Source organism: Eptatretus burgeri, chromosome 9 (assembly GCF_056783735.1).
Source record: "Eptatretus burgeri isolate ZD-2024b chromosome 9, Ebu_testis_v1, whole genome shotgun sequence".
Lineage (NCBI taxonomy): Eukaryota > Metazoa > Chordata > Myxini > Myxiniformes > Myxinidae > Eptatretus > Eptatretus burgeri.
In genome coordinates, this window is record NC_140969.1 from 96,074,483 (window position 1) to 96,093,165 (window position 18,683).

At 47.6% G+C, this 18,683-nt stretch overlaps 1 protein-coding gene across 3 annotated transcripts in view; it reads left to right on the plus strand.

Moving 5' to 3' along the window:
• C9H9orf85 (chromosome 9 C9orf85 homolog) overlaps window positions 1-18,683 on the plus strand; it is a 56,895-nt gene that overhangs the window by 7,923 nt on the left and 30,289 nt on the right. Inside the window, exons 1-2 of one of the 3 annotated variants that reach the window (XM_085896231.1) lie at window positions 8,464-8,610; window positions 8,844-8,942. In XM_085896231.1, coding sequence (XP_085752357.1) covers window positions 8,850-8,942 — 93 coding nt within the window. In that variant the 5' untranslated portion in view covers window positions 8,464-8,610; window positions 8,844-8,849. Of the gene's footprint in view, window positions 1-8,463; window positions 8,611-8,843; window positions 8,943-18,683 lie in introns of those variants that run through there. The other 2 variants (XM_085896229.1, XM_085896230.1) reach the window with 2 other exon arrangements.

Sequence of the window (18,683 nt, forward strand, 5' to 3'; positions counted from 1 at the left end):
GTGACAGCGCAGACAGAAACATGTTTAATGGCTGCACATGTTTCATTTTTTTTTTTAAGGTTTTAAAAAAAACTCGACATGTAATCAAGATACGAAAATCTGAGAAGAAGAAATCTGATTGGAAAAAAATCAAGAAACAGAAGGAGGAATCAAAGAAGAAGATATCAAAAGCAAGAAAACCAAATCAGAAAAAAAAAAAATCGAAGATGAAATTGTTAGCTGAAGTATTGTCCCACCCTCTCTCCCCATTGGCTCCGCAGAACCGCAGCAAAGAAGAGAACGGGGGAAAAAAGTGAGGGTTGGGGAGCTTCTCCTCCGGGAGTGAGAGCAGGAGCGGGAAGGAACAGGGAAGGGATAGCTGGGATGAAACCTCCTCTTCATTCACTGGATCGTGTCCCTTTTCTGCCCCGGCCCAGGATGGATCGTCCGGTCGCTGGGGGGGGGGGGCTCTTCACCCCCAGGCTTATTTACGTTAGTCTGTCATCGGTAAATATCGTGTGGGACCTTACCCAGGGGAGGCGATCTTTTATCTTTTGTCCTGTCGGCCATTCCTCCGACATTATTAAATGTCCATTCCGCTGTGTCAATCCCCGCATTTTCAGAGGAGGAGCAGTTCTTTTCAATCACCAGCAATGAGGTCTCTTGGATGGAGGCTGTTCCCTCAGACGCCACCACTGGAGAAACCACCTTTCCCACAATGAATGCCTTAACAGCTGTGGAGGAACTCTGGGAAGTGCTTGAAATAGCAAAAGGAAACCTTGTGTAGCCTTTCATGGTTGCTTTATACAGCTTTCTTCGGCAAGAAGACATGGGAGGAGTCAATTTATTTATATAAATCCTAGCCACCTCGGTTTAATTGATGATGTGAGAGCAAATTAAAAATTCTCTCCAATCACAGGTGAGAGATGTAGATAGGTCTTTGTTTACTCAACTGTAACGTAGTTCCGAGGAGCTTATGGGATGTTGTCCATCAGTCGGTCCATACACCATAAACACATGCAACTTATTCTCTGAAACTACACGCATGCTTTTTATGAAACGACCACAACCGTCATCACCTGTGATGTACCAAAGTTTTTTCACGACATTCAAAAAAAATTGGGGTCTGAGAGGTGTATGGGGGGGGGGGTTCTCCCCAATTTAAGTATTTGCTTTCTTCTCCAAAACTACACATACAATTTTGATGAAACTTGACTACAACCTTCATCACCTGTGATGTACCAAAGCTTGCTCACTGCATTAAAAAAAATCCATAGGTGTTTACTTTCTTCTCCGTTACATACAGTGGGGAGAACAAGTATTTGATACACTGCCGATTTTGCAGGTTTTCCCACTTACAAATCACGTAGAGCTCTGTAATTTTTATCATCGGTACACTTCAACTGTGAAATACGGAATCTAAAACAAAAATCCTGAAAATCACATTGTATGATTTTTAAATAATTAATTTGCATTTTATTGCATGAAATAAGTATTTGATACATCAGAAAAACAGAACTTAATATTTGGTACAGAAACCTTTGTTTGCAATTACAGAGATCAGACGTTTCCTGTAGTTCTTAACCAGGTTTGCACAGACTGCAGCAGGGATTTTGGCCCACTCCTCCATACAGATCTTCTCCAGATCCTTCAGGTTTCGGGGCTGTCGCTGGGCAACGCAGACTTTCAGCTCCCTCCAAAGATTTTCTAATGGGTTCAGGTCTGGAGACTGGCTAGGCCACTCCAGGACCTTGAGATGCTTCTTACGGAGCCACTCCTTCGTTGCCCTGGCTGTGTGTTTCGGGTCGTTGTCATGCTGGAAGACCCAGCCACGCCCCATCTGCAATGCTCTTGTTGAGGGAAGGAGGTTGTTGGCCAAGATCTCGCGATACATGGGCCCATCCATCCTCCCCTCAAAACGGTGCAGTCATCCTGTCCCCTTTGCAGAAAAGCATCCCCAAAGAATGATGTTTCCACCTCCATGCTTCACGGTTGGGATGGTGTTCTTGGGGTTGTACTCATTCTTCTTCTTCCTCCAAACACGGCGAGTGGAGTTTAAACCAAAAAGCTCTATTTTGGTCTCATCAGACCACATGATCTTCTCCCATTCCTCCTCTGGATCATCCAGATGGTCATTGGCAAACTTCAGACGGGCCTGGACATGCGCTGGCTTGAGCAGAGGGACCTTGCGTGCGCTGCAGGATTTTAATCCATGACGGCGTAGTGTTACTTATGGTTTTCTTTGATACTGTGGTCCCAGCTCTCTTCAGGTCATTGACCAGGTCCTGCCATGTAGTTCTGGGCTGATCCCTCACCTCTCTCATGATCATTGAGGCTCCACGAGGTGAGATCTTGCATGGAGCCCCAGACTGAGGGAGATGGACTGTTATCTTGAACTTCTTCCAATTTCTAATAATTGCGCCAACAGTTGTTGCCTTCTCACCAAGCTGCTTGCCTATTGTCCTGTAGCCCATCCCAGCCTTGTGCAAGTCTACAATTTTGTCCCTGATGTCCTTAGACAGCTCTCTGGTCTTGCCCATTGTGGAGAGGTTGGAGTCTGATTGATTGAGTGTGGACAGTTGTCTTTTATGCAGATAACAAGTTCAAACAGGTGCAGTTAATACAGAAAATGAGTGGAGAATGGGAGGGCTTCTTAAAGACAAAACTAACAGGTCTGTGAGAGCTGGAATTCTTACTGTTTGGTAGGTGATCAAATACTTATTTCATGAAATAAAATGCAAATTAATTATTTATAAATCATACAATGTGATTTTCAGGATTTTTGTTTTAGATTCCGTCTTTCACAGTTGAAGTGTACCGATGATAAAAAAAATTACAGACCTCTACGTGCTTTGTAAGTGGGAAAACCTGCAAAATCGGCAGTGTATCAAATACTTGTTCTCCCCACTGTATTTTGCGGGTCATCCACACCTACCAGCGGTTCCCTGGTTATCTTATCCAGCTGCTACCAAGTGAACACCCAGGGGTATTACCCCTATTTCATTCATATATATATATATATATATATATATATATATATATATATATATATATATATATATATATATATATATATATGTACACATGGAATTCTGTCACGTGATTGAGGGTCAAGGTAGATGGGCCACAGGTAATTTGGAAGGTGAAGCGATGTCATGTTGGGAGGAAGATGGAAATCATACACCGCCTTGGCATTTGCCATGCCCCAGATCATGGAGACGATATTTATTGCTCAATAAATTATACCAAAGGAAATATAAACAAACTAAGACACATGGACATCAGATCACAGTCCATGTAACACCGAATTATTCCCCCCCCCCCAAAAAAAAATACACCACTTAACGTCTTTATTATTACTACAAAGTCTCGAAGGAAAAGCAAAACGTGGAAGCAATGGAATTCTGAGCAACCCAGGCAATGCATAATATACAATATCAACCTTAACCTTCCTTTTTCCAAACGTTATCGAAGTGCATACTACCGTACCTAACTCCACTATCACCGGCATCCTGAACAAATTACACAAACTAGAAGCACCCGCTCCTTTCGGGAGCGGCCAAAGGGGGTTATGTTATTGTCTTATTCAAACGTGTAATTCAAAATACCCCACTGCACTGGAAAAGGTGGACACTTGTAATACCCTCTCCCACCTGGAGGCGGCTCCACACGATACACATTCACATGGAGAATGTGCGTCCCCGCCCCTCCCAAGACCACTGGCAAAGATAAAAAAAAAACACCCTATTCCCAAATTGGGGTCGTGCTGATCCGATGTAGCAAGTCTGGATGTAATCGGTACAGACCTGCAGGAGGAGTAACGTGACAAACAAACAAACCGGTCCTTGAAGTACAGTATGGATCCTTATTCGGATGTGTGCAGGAAGAGGCACTGCAATTTCGGGCTCTGCAGGAGCACTTCGTCATGATGATTGTGATTTATATGCATTGTAGTTTATGATAATGCATGCACACGTGGGTGCCCCGGGCTGTGCTTGAGCAGTCATGTGACTCGCCCATGTTCTGATGCTGTGCTGTACCCGTGTCCGCATTAAGCCTGTTGTTTCCACCGCAGAGCCTTCGTCCCTGTCTATCGAGTGCATTACAGTGGCGACGAAGATGGGATGTCTTCGTGCTTCGGCATATTGCGTGAATACGCAGTGGGGGATGATTGGGGACACTATACTGATCATCTGGAGCAGTACTTTGTGGCAAACAAAATGGACACCAATGAGGACGCTGAAAGGCGGTGAACTGTATTGCTGACCGTATGCGGCGCCCCGACGTACAACCTCATCAAAGATCTTCTTGTCCCAGCCAAACCTTCTGACATATGAAGAGCTCGTCAATCTCGTGAAAAGACATTATCACCCTAAACCGGTTAAGATCGTCTCGAGAAATAAATGTCATACCCACCATCGTCCATATGGTCAGTCAGCATCCGAGTTTGTGCTGATTTACGCGGACTCGCCAATGATTGTGAGTTTACAGATAAACTCAAAGAGATATTACGTGATTTCTTTATAAGAGGCATCAATGACGACTCAATTCTGCGGAAACTCCTCACTGAATCCGATCTCAATTTGGCTAAAGTCATGGAAACAGCCACTGCGTGTATGCAAACTGCCGAGAGCCTGAGTGTGATCTCAAACAAGTCAAAAGTTATCCAGCAGGACCCATTGGTTAACAAGGTAACCTTTGGCTGCAAGCAAAAGTGTTTTAGCAAGCCACCAAATTCACCTCCACCTCCTGACATTTCTGAATCTACCCGGAAGGTTGGGGTAACTTGTTGGCGTTGTGGTGGTGATCATCAAGCTTTCCAATGTCGGTACAGGAATTATACCTGTAACAACAGTGGTAAGCGGAGATACTTGAAGTGTCGTTCTTGATCTAAGTCGAAGAACTTGTCTCCTGCTTATCACATTACGGTGAAACTTTATGCAGCGGATGATAGGTCACAGAGCACAGCCTGCAGCCAAGAGTCAAGTAAGGAACTTCGTGAGGTTTTCTCTGTTGGAACAAAGATCTCCGATGCTCCAATTATAGTTGATGTAACAATCGATAAGATCCCGGTGAGGATGGAAGTTGATACCGGTGCTTCCAGATCAATTATGAGCGAGAGCAAGTTCACCTCCATCTACCCTCTGAGAAAGGCTCCTGCACTCCGACCTGTCTCTACTGACTTGAGAACATACACCAACGAGATGGCTCCTGTAGTTGGCTCAGCTAACGTAACTGTAGGATATGGAAACATCACTCATGTCCTACCACTACTGATTGCGCATGGAGAAGGACCAACCCTCTCAGGCTGAGATTAGTTACGAATAATCAGATTTAATTGGAGTGACGTAAACAGTCTCCAACTCCGATGCTGGATACGATACCGTGTTCAACAAGTACCCTGGCCTGTTCAATGATGGTGTTGGCACCATTGCAGGGCCCAAAGTGAGGATTCATGTTTTTGCAGATGCTCAGTCATTGCTCCATAAGGCTAGACCTGTGCCCCACATGATGCGATCAATGATCGAGTGTGAGCTTGACTGCCTACAGAGTGAGGGCATCATCTCACCAATCGAGTACTCCGACCGGGCAGCACCTATCATTTCAATACTCATATCAGATGGAACAGTGCGCATTTGTGGGGACTACAAAACGACGATCAATTGCTATTCTAAGCTGGATGGCTACCCTTTGCCCAAAGAAGAGGATCTGTTCACCACTCTCACAGGTGGCCAGACATTCACTTAGCTTGACTTGACCAATGCTTGTGCTCAAATGGAAGTGGATGATGATTCCAAGCCCTTTTCATGCATCAACACTCATCGAGGACTCTACATGTACAACATACGCCCATTTGGCAGACGCTTTGCTGCACCAATCTTCCAACGCAAGATGGAGACATTATTGAAAATTGCACCAAAGACGGTCGTATTTCAGGACGACATACTAGTGACTGGCAAGTCACAACATGAACACCTCGAGAACCTAAACAAAGTCCTCAATCGGCTGTCACAAGCTGGGTTACGCCTAATGCATGATAAGTGTACCTTTATGGTACGTGAAGTTGAACACCTGGGTCATCAAATCTCCTGTCAAGGCATTTCACCCTCTCCGGGCAAAGTTGAAGCAATTGCGAATGCACCAATGCCACAAAACATTTCAGAACTTCATGCATTCCTGGGTATGTTGACCTACTTTGGTAATTTCCTGCCTCAACTAAGCACAAAGGTCGAGCCTCTGCATCTTCTCCTCAGGAAAGGCATTGTCTGGAAATGGAAAGCTGCCCAAACAAGAGCGTTCAAGGCCGCTAAAACCATTCTGTCCTCCTCGCCATGACTTGTCCATTACGACCCATCCAAGGAACTTATTCTCAGTTATGATATCCATTCATATGGCATCGGGTGTGCGTTGTTGCAAACAAATGGAACCGGTAATCTCCAGCCTGTTGCTTGTGCACCACGAACCCGATCTGACACTGAACGTTGCTCTGCTCAAGTAGAACGAGAGGCGTTAGCATGTGTCTGCGACACCGTAAAGGTGCACCTATATGTCTTTGGAAGACATATTACCATTGAGACTGATCACAAACCCTTGTTAGATCTCCTGGGAGAAACCAGAGCCATTCTGCCCACATCATGAGGTCATGTACAACGTCGGGCATTGATCCTTGCCAGTTCTGACTATTCGTTGGTTTACCACCCGGGTAAGGAAATGTACTGTGTTGACGCAGTCAGTCGCTTGCCACTTCCAGTGGACATCCCAGAACCTCCACAACCTGGTGATATCATTCATCTCATGGCGAACGTCATTCACGATGAGGCACCCGTAACCACGAAGCAAATTGCTTGTGCTACCAATAGCAATCCAGATTTGTCACAAATTAAATGCTGTGTTATGTCAGGTAATTGGGCATCACTACCGGAAGGGGCGAAACTGTACCTCATCCAGAAGGGTGGGCTCTCTATTGATACAGACTGCCTGCTTTGGGGGTAGCTGAGTGATAATTCCACCGAAACTCCACGGGAAAATTATCAGTGAACTCCACAATGCTCATCCATGCATCGTCACCATGAAGGTTATTGCCCGAGCCCATGTGTGGTGGCCTGGTTTGGACAGTGACATTGAGTCTGGTGCACGCCATTGATACACTTGTCAAGCCCATGAGATGACCCCGCCACAGTCTCCATTGGCCATGTGGTCGTGGACATCAAAACCATGGTCCAGACTACACATCGACCATGCTGGTCCATTTCAAGGAAAGCTTTTCCTTATGGTAGTTGATGCTCACTCCAAATGAATTGAAGCTCTCATGGTTCCATCCTCATCCTCTGCTGTAACAATTGAAGTTCTCCGTACCATGTTCACGCAACATGGTATTCCAAACTCCATTGTATCAGATAATGGATCATCATTTACAAGTTCAGAGTTTTAGATCTTTTGTAAAATGAATTGCATGAAGCACTACACATCTGCCCCCTCCAAACCTACCAGTAATGGTCAAGCTGAATGTGCTATTCAGATCACCAAGAATGGTCTGAGCTGCATCAAGGAAGGCTCCATTCAATCTCGCCCAGCTCGTGTGTTGTTCAACTACCACACCGGAGCACATCAAACCACCAGTCGCTCACCTGTCAAGCTTCTGATGGGTCGTGAATTAACAACACGGTTATCATTATGGCACCTGGACGTAACGGTCGAGGTCAAGAATAACAAGTATCAACAGAATCGTAATCACGACCAAACATTTGAATACCGCAACTTCCAGATCAATGATCCTGTTACTTCGAGATCAATGATCCTGTGAATGTGTTGAACTCCGGATGTGGAACCAAGTGGTTATCTGACGTCATTATCGATAACGTTGGTGAAATGATGTTTCTTGTGAAGTTGTGTGAAGGTAGATCCAAACGTAAACATGTTCACCAACTCAGGTTACGTCATGAGGAGCCAAACATTGAACCAGCTCAAGTACCTTTGTCACCCACTACTGTATTAACACCACCTGCGTTTGAACCTGAGGTGTTTCCTCATGAAAACTTTTCACCCATCAATGTACCTGAACTTCCTCCTGACCCTGTACCCCTTAATGAGAAGCCCACAGCAGTTGCAAGCAAGGACAAACCCTCCACCCGCCCTGAGAAGATCAGTTAGTGTCTGTAAACCTCGTGAGCGTCTTGATTTGTTAATAAATAAATAAATAGGGGGGGTAGATGAGATGTACCGGAAGTTTATGATAATGTATGCATACGTAGTGCACCGGGGCGTGGTTAAGCAGGGTCATGTGACCCGCCCATGTTCCGATGCTGTGCTTGTGTCCGAAAACTTCTGATGTTCCCACTTCAGAGCCCTCGTCCCCGTCTATCGAGTATATTATACACACGTAATGGTGGCCATGGCGACGCAGTTCGCAGCAGAGGCTGCAGCGCTTCATCAAGGTCTATTTCACGATTGATTATTATTTTTACGCAAAATGTTCTTTTATGGTATTTTACAAAACAATTTTCTTTTGAGGCAAGATAATTTCATAACTTTCAAAACAGGAAATTGCGCCGTGCGCACGTGGTTCACGTTGAAAACGGTCCTTGGCGGCTTGAGTTTATTTAATTATTTAATACACATGGAGGTATCGAGGTAACCTGCTCCAAATCACCGTCCACTCCACCCCGTGTCTCGTCTCGTCTCGTCTCGTCTCGTCTCGTCTCGTCTCGTCTCGTCTCGTCTCGTCTCGTCTCGTCTCGTCTCGTCTCGTCTCGTCTCGTCTCGTCTCGTCTCGTCTCCCCCCACATGAATGAAACGGGTGCCGATGAAGGTAGGAATATGCTTCGTGTACATTGTTGAATCGTCTTTTGATCGGTATTTTTCAGTGAACGATGAGCGGCGGTTCGAGCCGACACAGAGGGCAGAAGTACCAGAACGTCACGGTGTTCCGGAACGACAAGTACAAACCCAACGAACGGCTCAAGGTGTGCATTTTGGGATGTGGGTCCAGGTGCCGGAAATGTAATTCACGGATTTTCTCTTCCTTACACACACACACACACACACACACACACACACACACACACACACACACACACACACACACACACACACACACTCACTCACATATACACACATATAGACACATACACACACATACACGTATATAACAACAAACACACACATACATAACAACAAACACACGTACACACATACACATGTATAACATACACACACGCACATATTTACACACACATATTCACATATACACACACATACACGTATATAACAACAAACACACATATATATATATATACACACACATACATAACAACAAACACACGTACACACATACACACACATACACATACACACATGCACACGTATAAAGATATATAACAACAAACACACATACACGCGTATACACATATATAACAACATACACACATACACGTACACACATATATATATATATACACACACATACATGTATAACATACACACATACACACACATATACACATGTACACATACACACATGTAGACATATACATATACACATACACACATATAGACAAACACATACACATATATAACATACACACATACACGTACACACATATACACACATACATGTATAACATACACACATACACATGCACACATACACACATATACATATAGACACACATACACATATATAACAACATACACACATATATATATATATATATATATATATATATATATATATATATATATTTGTGACGTCCACGGGACTTGAACAGTCCCACCAACGTAGAATGAGCCGAAACGATGGAGGCGATTGATTTATTTATAACCCAAAGACGGCGGTTCTAATCGCTCTACCGCAAACGGGACAAGGAAGGTGGCACGAGTCACTTTTCACTGAGTTGATGATGTTTATTCGTTTTTTAATTTTTACCAGAAATAACAAGACTCGGCAAGAAGAGGGATCCGGGGCGATTCGACGGGATGGTGTGGGATCGGGCGTGGGGAAAAACACAGACAATTCCAATGAATATACAGTTCTCAATCCCTCTAAGGCGCCAAGCACACACACACACACACACACACACACACACACACACACACACACACACACACACACACACACACACACACACACACACACACACGAACAAAACGTAGCTATCTCTGGTGGTCAGGCTGGACCGTGGTGTGGACGCAACTGTCCCTGGATCGGTGCCGGACGAGCTGGCCTTGCTCTCGCCAGGGGGGGAGGGCAGGAGAAACCGCGGTTTTGTCGACCTCCTGGTCCTGGTCCAAGTCTGCCCACAGCCGCCAGGGAACCAGCTCCCGCGCCAAGCCGCGAGCAGGAGAGGGAGGCAGGTCCACCCGCCGCCCGACCCCGTATCCGAGTCAGCAGAACCCTAGAGCCAACCAAAGCGAGGCACGAGGCTCGGCAAGGCTCCAAGACACGATCGAGAGCACGATCAAGAGCACGATCAAGAGCACAGCAACCAGGACGCTCTCTGCCAGCACAGGTTCCACACCAAAAAAAAACGAGTGTTCTGGTTGTAATCTTCTTCTTCTCCAAACCTCTCCGCAATCGAGCCGTTTATTGGCCCACTGCCGTCGCCTTCTGCCAATCGTGATCACGGGGCGGAGCCATCCGCTGCACTGTACTGTGATGTCACGGCCAGTCTCCAGAGAATACCAAAAGGGGTTTACGCAGACACACTTACCCTATCCCGTGTCCCTATTTAATTACGTGACATTTATCATTTCCGCCTTGAAGAAATGAACATTTACTAGACAACTTATCACCACTGAATTTCTACTTATTACATCGAGATCCTGGTAAACTCGAACAGCATGGCATACCTAATTAAACATCCTAATTACCCTTTGAATGCATACCCCCCCTCCAACGTAACACTGCCCCCTCCTCTGGTACCGCAGCTCCTGCAAGGTATATCACAGGCGCTACCGTACCAGCCTTAACACTTGCTGACTCACACCTAATTAACCTAACGAAATAAAGTAGGAGGGGCAATGGGCAGCGAGTCGCAGCTAACTTACCTATCCTGCTTAATGTACTACCCCCTTATGGCCTTATCCTCGCCTAAACAATCATTCGTTTTTTTTTTTTGTTGTTTTTTTTTATTTTATTTTATCACATGAGAGCACTGAGCGAAGTTGCACTCCATCCTCCAGATCATCGCTCTTGCCCAGCACTCTTCCAGTGATCTGGGGAGGGGAAACAAAAGGTTCCACAAAAACACAACACTTATACTTTACATTCCTACTCTAAGCCTTAACGACACTATTCACAGGATATTTACACTTGACCGCCTCCCCCAGTGGATGCTAATAGACCCAGCGTTACCTGGGGAGCCAATTTTCAACTTTGCTTGCCCCAAAATTATGCGGACATCATGCCCTTGCTGCACCTGTCAAGTTGTGCGGGATCGGGTGGGACTCGCACATCTTCACAACACTCACACCATGGTCATCATCACATTTCTAGGTCATGGTCCTCATTTTAATCATGCAGGCTGAATCCCGTCGTGGCCGTGGGGTGGGTTACCCAAGATGATGGGGGCATCTCAGGTGCAACCATGCCCACAGGTAAGCTTTAGTCCAACCCGGACACTTCTCCGCCCCGCTCCCTTTGATTCCCTCCCCCCTGGTAGCCATCAGCTCTAATCCCGTACAACACTCTGGAAGGGGTCTCACTGGCTCCTCTGGCCTTCCTGGGTCACCAAGGTCCTACCTGCCTTGGTCGCCCAACCAGACCCTCTCCCAGTTGCCTCCAGACACTGTCACCATTAGCCACCAGGTGGTGAATCTCCTTGAAGGGGGTCGCAATTCACGCTCACCGTGAGCTTCAGCAATCCCTGTGGACAAGCACATCATCCCCACCCACAAAACCCACATGACTCCCACACCCCATCGGCCTTACATGTGACACCTGCATTTCTAACACTTCACCGACCATGACCTTCCCTGTTACCACACCATGCCCAATAAAAAAAACAATGTGTGCACCATACATTTCACTTCTTAACTTAAAACAACTCACACAGCACTTCTCACCCGATCCACGCACCAACCATTGGACAGCCACTCGTGCCCACTTTGTTTCCAATTACCCACTGTCCCGATTGTCACTCTAAAACCCAGCAGAACTTGCAAACCCATGCCAATTTTCCCACAATTCTTTTTTTTTTTTTTTTTTTTTTTACCAAAGGAGGGCACTTCGCCACAATCTCAGCAGCCGAGCATGGCCGTATATGCTCAGCCCAATCTAGTCTCCCCGACCCCCGACAGTGATCTCCGGACCCGACCTATGAAAGGGCATCTCGGATAGAGCTGGCGGTTCAGCAGGAGGATTCACCCTCTCCGAGTCTAAACGTCTATTGGAGGGTCCCTCCATCGCCGGGTACCGGCAATATCGTTGCATGTGTCCTCTTCGCCCGCACCGGAAACAACTCCCCATAAAAGGCCCCCGTGGGTATCGGTGTAATGTCTCTTCCGGTTCCGGACCCCCTCGGCCATAATCGAATTGCTCTATTGGCTGGGCTGGACCCCGCCGCTTTGGCGCACCAACTACCGAATTACCCTTTATCAAACTTGACAGTTTCTGGCAAATTTCCTGAAACATTTGGGTAATGCCAATTTCTCCCAGCCCCCCTCCCTGATCCTGGATCTCCGCTTGTCGGATCGTCACCGATGGCCTCTCGGGCACCCGACCCGGCCGACTCCACGAGGCCAGCCTGGCCGCGCACTCGGCCGCTCGGTGCACGGTGGGTGGATCCTGTAGCTCCACTAGCGCTCGGACCTCAGGGTCAGGAAGAGCAGCTAAAAATTTCTCTAGTGCCAGTCTGTCCCATGCCTCCACTGTAAGGTCCCGATACGCGATCCTGACTGATTGGTAAATGTCCTGTGCCAGCTCCTGCACTGTCTCACCCGGCTTTAATCTGCGGTGCTGGAGCTGAGCCCGCACCAGATCACAGTTTGCCGCGAACCCAAACCGACGGCTCAACGCCTCGCAAATGTGGGAGCTGGTCAACATCCCTCCGCGATCACGTTTAACACATCTGCGGCTGGTCCCCGCAACGTTGCCACCAAATTCCCTGTACGTTCCTGCTAATTCCACCCGTTTAGTCGGGAAATACACTCAAATTGCGTCAGAAAAGCTTCAACGCTCCCTGACCCGTCAAAATTTACCAGGGGGATCAGTTTTACGGTGGCCCGCTTCTCAGTTTCTCCCTTGTCCGAATCCAGCCCAGGGATCAAACACCCTTGTGGCTGCGTATCCAATTTCGGAGCCCGCTGTGGCCAAAGATGTTTTGTGGTGAGGGTCTCATGGGTCAATTTTGCCTCCTGTTCCAAACGTTGAATGGACCGATTCACCTCTTCCCGCAGGATCTTCTGGGCCCGCACAACCTCCTCCAAGGCTCCGTCGCGAGTTTGTAGCTGCTCCTCAACCAACCCGGACACTCTACTTACAAAAGACGGCTCTACCAGGCCTTTATCCAAGACTTCATCTTTGCTCATAATTCTATCTTGTTCGTCCAAACGAGCCTCCAATCCTTTTACCTCCTCAGCCAAATTCATCCCTTGCTTCCTCAGCTCTCCCCACTCTTCAACTTGCAGCTGCATACGAGCATCCACACAGGCACGATGACGTTCCAGGCTTTCATCCACTTTATCAACCCGAATGTTCGTTGCATCAATTTTATCTACCAATTTTTCCGTATATTTTCCCCCTCCAATGTAATTTCTACCTTTGTTTCCTCCAATCTATCCTCGAATTTACTTTGTATTTCTCCCAATTTAACATCCACACACTCCTGCATCTGTTTTCATTTTCTCCATCTTTTCCCCCAATTCATCCCTCATTAAATCAATCCGTGCACCCAACTGTACCCCCATTACCCTCAATTGATCTGTCATTTCTGCCCTCTGTGCCGTCATTTCTGCCCTCTGTGTCACGAATTGATTTGCCATTTGTACCGTCATGTCCCCTATTAAACGTTCCAACATTGTCTGGATCGACATCGCACCGGTTTCCGGCACTGCCGGCCCCGTTACGGGCGATGAAGCACGGTCCACGCTCGGAATGGGGGAGGTTCCAACCCTACCCCCGTCTCTCCCCTCTTCCCCCGACTCGCTGCCAGACACGTGGCCTTCCTCCTCAAACATCTGCACATCCGCCATGGTGCAGAAGTCCCGTTTGCCGCCAATTAATTTAAATTTGAAAAATCCGCCAAAATTTTCCCGCGCTCGCGCGCTTTCCTGTAATAATTTTGTATTCCAATTCGTGGCGAGATTTTAATCCTGGTATATAATTTAGAGGGGTTCGAACATCCAACACCCTGACACCAATGTGACGTCCACGGGACTTGAACAGTCCCGCCAACGTAGAATGAGCCGAAACGATGGAGGCGATTTATTTTTATATAACCCAAAGACGGCGGTTTCAATCGCTCTACCGCAAACGAGACGAGGAAGGTGGCACGAGTCACTTTTCACTGAGTTGATGATGTTTATTCCTTTTTTAATTTTTACCAGAAATAACAAGACTCGGCAAGAAGAGGGATCCGGGGCGATTCGACGGGATGGTGTGGGATCAGGCGTGGGGAAAAACACAGACAATTCCAATGAATATACAGTTCTCAATCCCTCTAAGGCGCCAAGCAGACACACACACACACACACACACACACACACACACACACACACACACACACAACGTAGCTATCTCTGGTGGTCAGGCTGGACCGTGGTGTGGACGCAACTGTCCCTGGATCGGCGTCGGACGAGCTGGCCTTGCTCTCGTCAGGGGGGGGCAGGAGAAACCGCGGTTTTGTCGACCTCCTGGTCCTGGCCCAAGTCCGCCCACAGCCGCCAGGGAACCAGCTCCCGCGCCAAGCCGCGAGCAGGAGAGGGAGGCAGGTCCACCCGCCGCCCGACCCCGTATCCGAGTCAGCAGAACCCTAGAGCCAACCAAAGCGAGGCACGAGGCTCGGCAAGGCTCCCAGGCACGATCGAGAGCACAGCAACCAGGACGCTCTGCCAGTACAGGTTCCACACCAAAAAAAACCGAGTGTTCTGGTTGTAATCTTCTTCTTCTCCAAACCTCTCCGCAATCGAGCCGTTTATTGGCCCACTGCCGTCGCCTTCTGCCAATCGTGATCACGGGGCGGAGCCATCCGCTGCACTGTACTGTGACATCACGGCCAGTCTCCAGAGAATACCAAAAGGGGTTTACGCAGACACACTTACCCTATCCCGTGTCCCTATCTAATTACGTGACATTTATCATTTCCCCATTGAAGAAATGAACATTTACTAGACAACTTATCACCACTGAATTACTACTTATTACATCGAGATCCTGGTAAACTCGAACAGCATGGCATACCTAATTAAACATCCTAATTACCCTTTGAATGCATACCCCCCCCCTCAAACGTAACAATATATATATATATATTGTTGTGGTTGACCAAATTCACAAACCACCATTCAGGTCCCTTAGGTGAGATATCTCGGTAAGTATATGTGTAGTTAGGCCCAAACCCGTTGTTTAGAGGGAATAAATGTCATTCATGCGGGCTGCGACCCTTTTAGATAGCCGTTTTTCTTTTACTATCTTTATTTTGGACCAGCCGCCATTACTACCACCACCAACCACGTCTCAACAGCCATCACACAACAACCACCAACCACAACGCCGCTTCTCCACAACCGCCACGACCTTTACCGTCACAACTCGCCACCATCGCATCACCGTCATCTCGCGCCACTCGTGGGCACCGATGCTGGACTCGTGCGGGGCGCGCACCGAGCAGCGTGTTCAAAAACATCACGGACTTTCCGCAGAAAAACGGATCAAAAACGACTCACGCCCACTTTTGTTCCGTCCATTCGGTGAGCGAGGGGCGATTTGGCCCCGCCTCCAGGGCGTTGGAGGGCGGTCGCTATATGCAAATTCATGGATCAAAAAGCATTCACGCCCACTTTTCCTCGGGCCAATGGGGAGCCAGCGAGCCAGGTGAAGGGTCGGAGGCAGAGGGTCAAGGGTGAAAGAGCGAAGCCACGGGGCTTATAAAAACGACTGCGTTCGTCAGTCGAGTTCAGTTCAGTTGGAAGTTGAGTAAGAGTTCAGTTGGAAGTTGAGAAGAGTTGAGTTGGAAGAGAGTTGAGTGTGCGGAATTCAAGAGAGTCGTCGGTGGAGCTGGAAAGAAGTGGTACTAGTCGGGGTGAAGAGGACGGAGCTGTGGAGAGGTGACGGCGGCGAAGGCGGACGAGGGGGTGCTCGCGTCGGTGCCGGGAGCGGCACAGGGAGAGGCCAGCAACGCGACCGAGGTGGAGGAGGAGACGCTCGCCGCGGGACCCGAGACAGGGTTATATCCTCCTTTCCCCGAGCATCAGCAACCCCCTCCTGTTTCCCCCCGTGCTGAGATAGTGCGACAAAGGGGGCCCCCTTCCCACCCCCTACCAGACACTGTCCGCGAGGCCCGCGGAGTTGAGGCACCACCGCCGCTCCGCGTCTCATCATCAGACGGGTAGGCCCGACACGGTCTCGGCCCCAGGCCCGCCTACCCCCCTTATCCTGGAGGGTGGTTCTCTTTTCTTTTGCTTTGGGAATATGTGTTGTCGGCGCCGTCTGTGAAGTAAAATTGTATAAGTGTTGCCGTGTGCCCGGTAGTCGGATAGATCTGCATTGTTGCATTTGCTTTTTGTGTAATATTGCATTGTCTTCTTCTTTTACATGTGCTTTTGGTGGAATTGTATATGTGTGCTTTCCGTTCATCGCAAAATAAATGTGCTTATTGTTGAACTGTTTTCCCGCTTCGCTTCGTCATTTCTTTCATTGAATCCCCATCTTGCTTCACGTAAAGGGTTAGTCGTGGGCTAAGACGCCCGATAATTAATCGAACCGTCGAGGCCGACGAATAACACCGCTCGGTTATCCCGATAGTACGGAACGGGTCGCTTAAGTGGCCCGTGTCCGAAGTCGACCTGCGGCGAGGTGCGATCGCCCGGTCTACCCTCCGTGTGGGTACTTAGGTAGGTCGAATTTGGCGAGCAACCCTATCCCACACAGGGGCCGATTGGCACGATCGCGGTGAGACCGAAAGGTCCACCCGTGACTGGTTCCCGGCGTTAGTCCGAGAGGGTCACGACTGGATTGTCCGTCCGGTGGGCGATTCGAGTTACGTGGCCGTCAGCACGCCGGCGGGCGCGAATCCGCAACAATATATACACACGCACACACACACACACACACACACACACACATATATATGCACACACACATATACACATAAATAATGCTATTTAATATGTTTCTGTTGATGCGACCAGCTCTCATGGTGTCGAACTCGTGGTTGTATCTGTTAATGATGGGATGGATGAGATTTGATAGGACTACGAGATTACCCGTCCCACGGACCGGAGAGGTGGTGGTGGTGGTGGTCACGTGATTTTCTTGTGGTTCAGAGATCTTCGGTCGTGATTTCGTCCCTTTTTTGTGTGCCATTTTTTCACAATGAGTTGTTGATTCCCGAGTGGCTTGTCTGGGGTTCTAATTGAAGATAGTCACGTGGAGACACCGAATATGTTGTCACAGCATTTTTGTGAAAACGTAGTACAGCAACGGGTGATAATGAGCGAGTGTGTTCATTTTCACTTGTGAGCTAAAAAGTATAGCGATCCAGAGTCAATATAGCTGAGTTTTGTGGACCATTGATGCTTTGTCTGGGAGGAGAGAACAAACACTTAACTCCATTATAGCATAGACTAACAAGTGCAACCCGTCGCTTCACTGACGGCAGTGTGAAGGGGAGGGGGAAAAGAGAGCGAGACAGAGACAGAGAGGTTACACTTAATGACCGAACACAAATAAATAAATTAAAATCTCATGTCAGAACAGCTGTACACACGACGACACAACAGAGTTTGTAAAGTTAACAGCTGGCACATCTGCAAAAACTTTGATATCCCAGTTCCAGAAAATTTGTGAGAACATTAATCAAAAACATTGAAGTACCTACCGCTCACGTACGACCGAATGATCCCATCGATCATGAACATCGAAAACAAAGCAATGCAACCAGATATCATACTTGGGTACAAAAAAAAAAGAGAAGAAGGCATTGCTGGTTGAGGTGTTAATAGCAGTGATTTTGGACTTAATGATGCAGAAATAAAGAAAATGACCAAATACCAAGACCTCAAGAATGAAGTGAAAAGATTCAGGAAGCTGAAGAATGCCAAAGTTCTTCCAATGATAGTTAGACCTGCAGGAATGATGAAGAAGAACCTCAGTTATTAAAAACCACTAGCCAAAACCCCGTCACAGACGGATTCCGTTCCAGGAGCCCAATATGACAACCAGTGGCGGCTCTTGTAAGAGCCGGATCCCAGTCGATGTGCTCCATGGCCTTACCTAATGAGGCCCACAAAACGTCCTTGAACACGACATTTTTGGTGTACACTACTCCTTGTGAAGTCCCCTGATTTGTGCACGTGTCGACTTTGACGTACAAACACCGTGTCAAAACTTCTCAGGTCACAGTACCGAGAAAAACGTGACGTGACCGCGAGGAGGAGCACAAAATTGGTCCTTCAGTATTAATATATTGATGCTTCAGAGTTGAAGGTTGACTATTGCCACGATGTGCGATGCACTCTTACAGGTACGAAGTTTCTTTCAGTCCAGG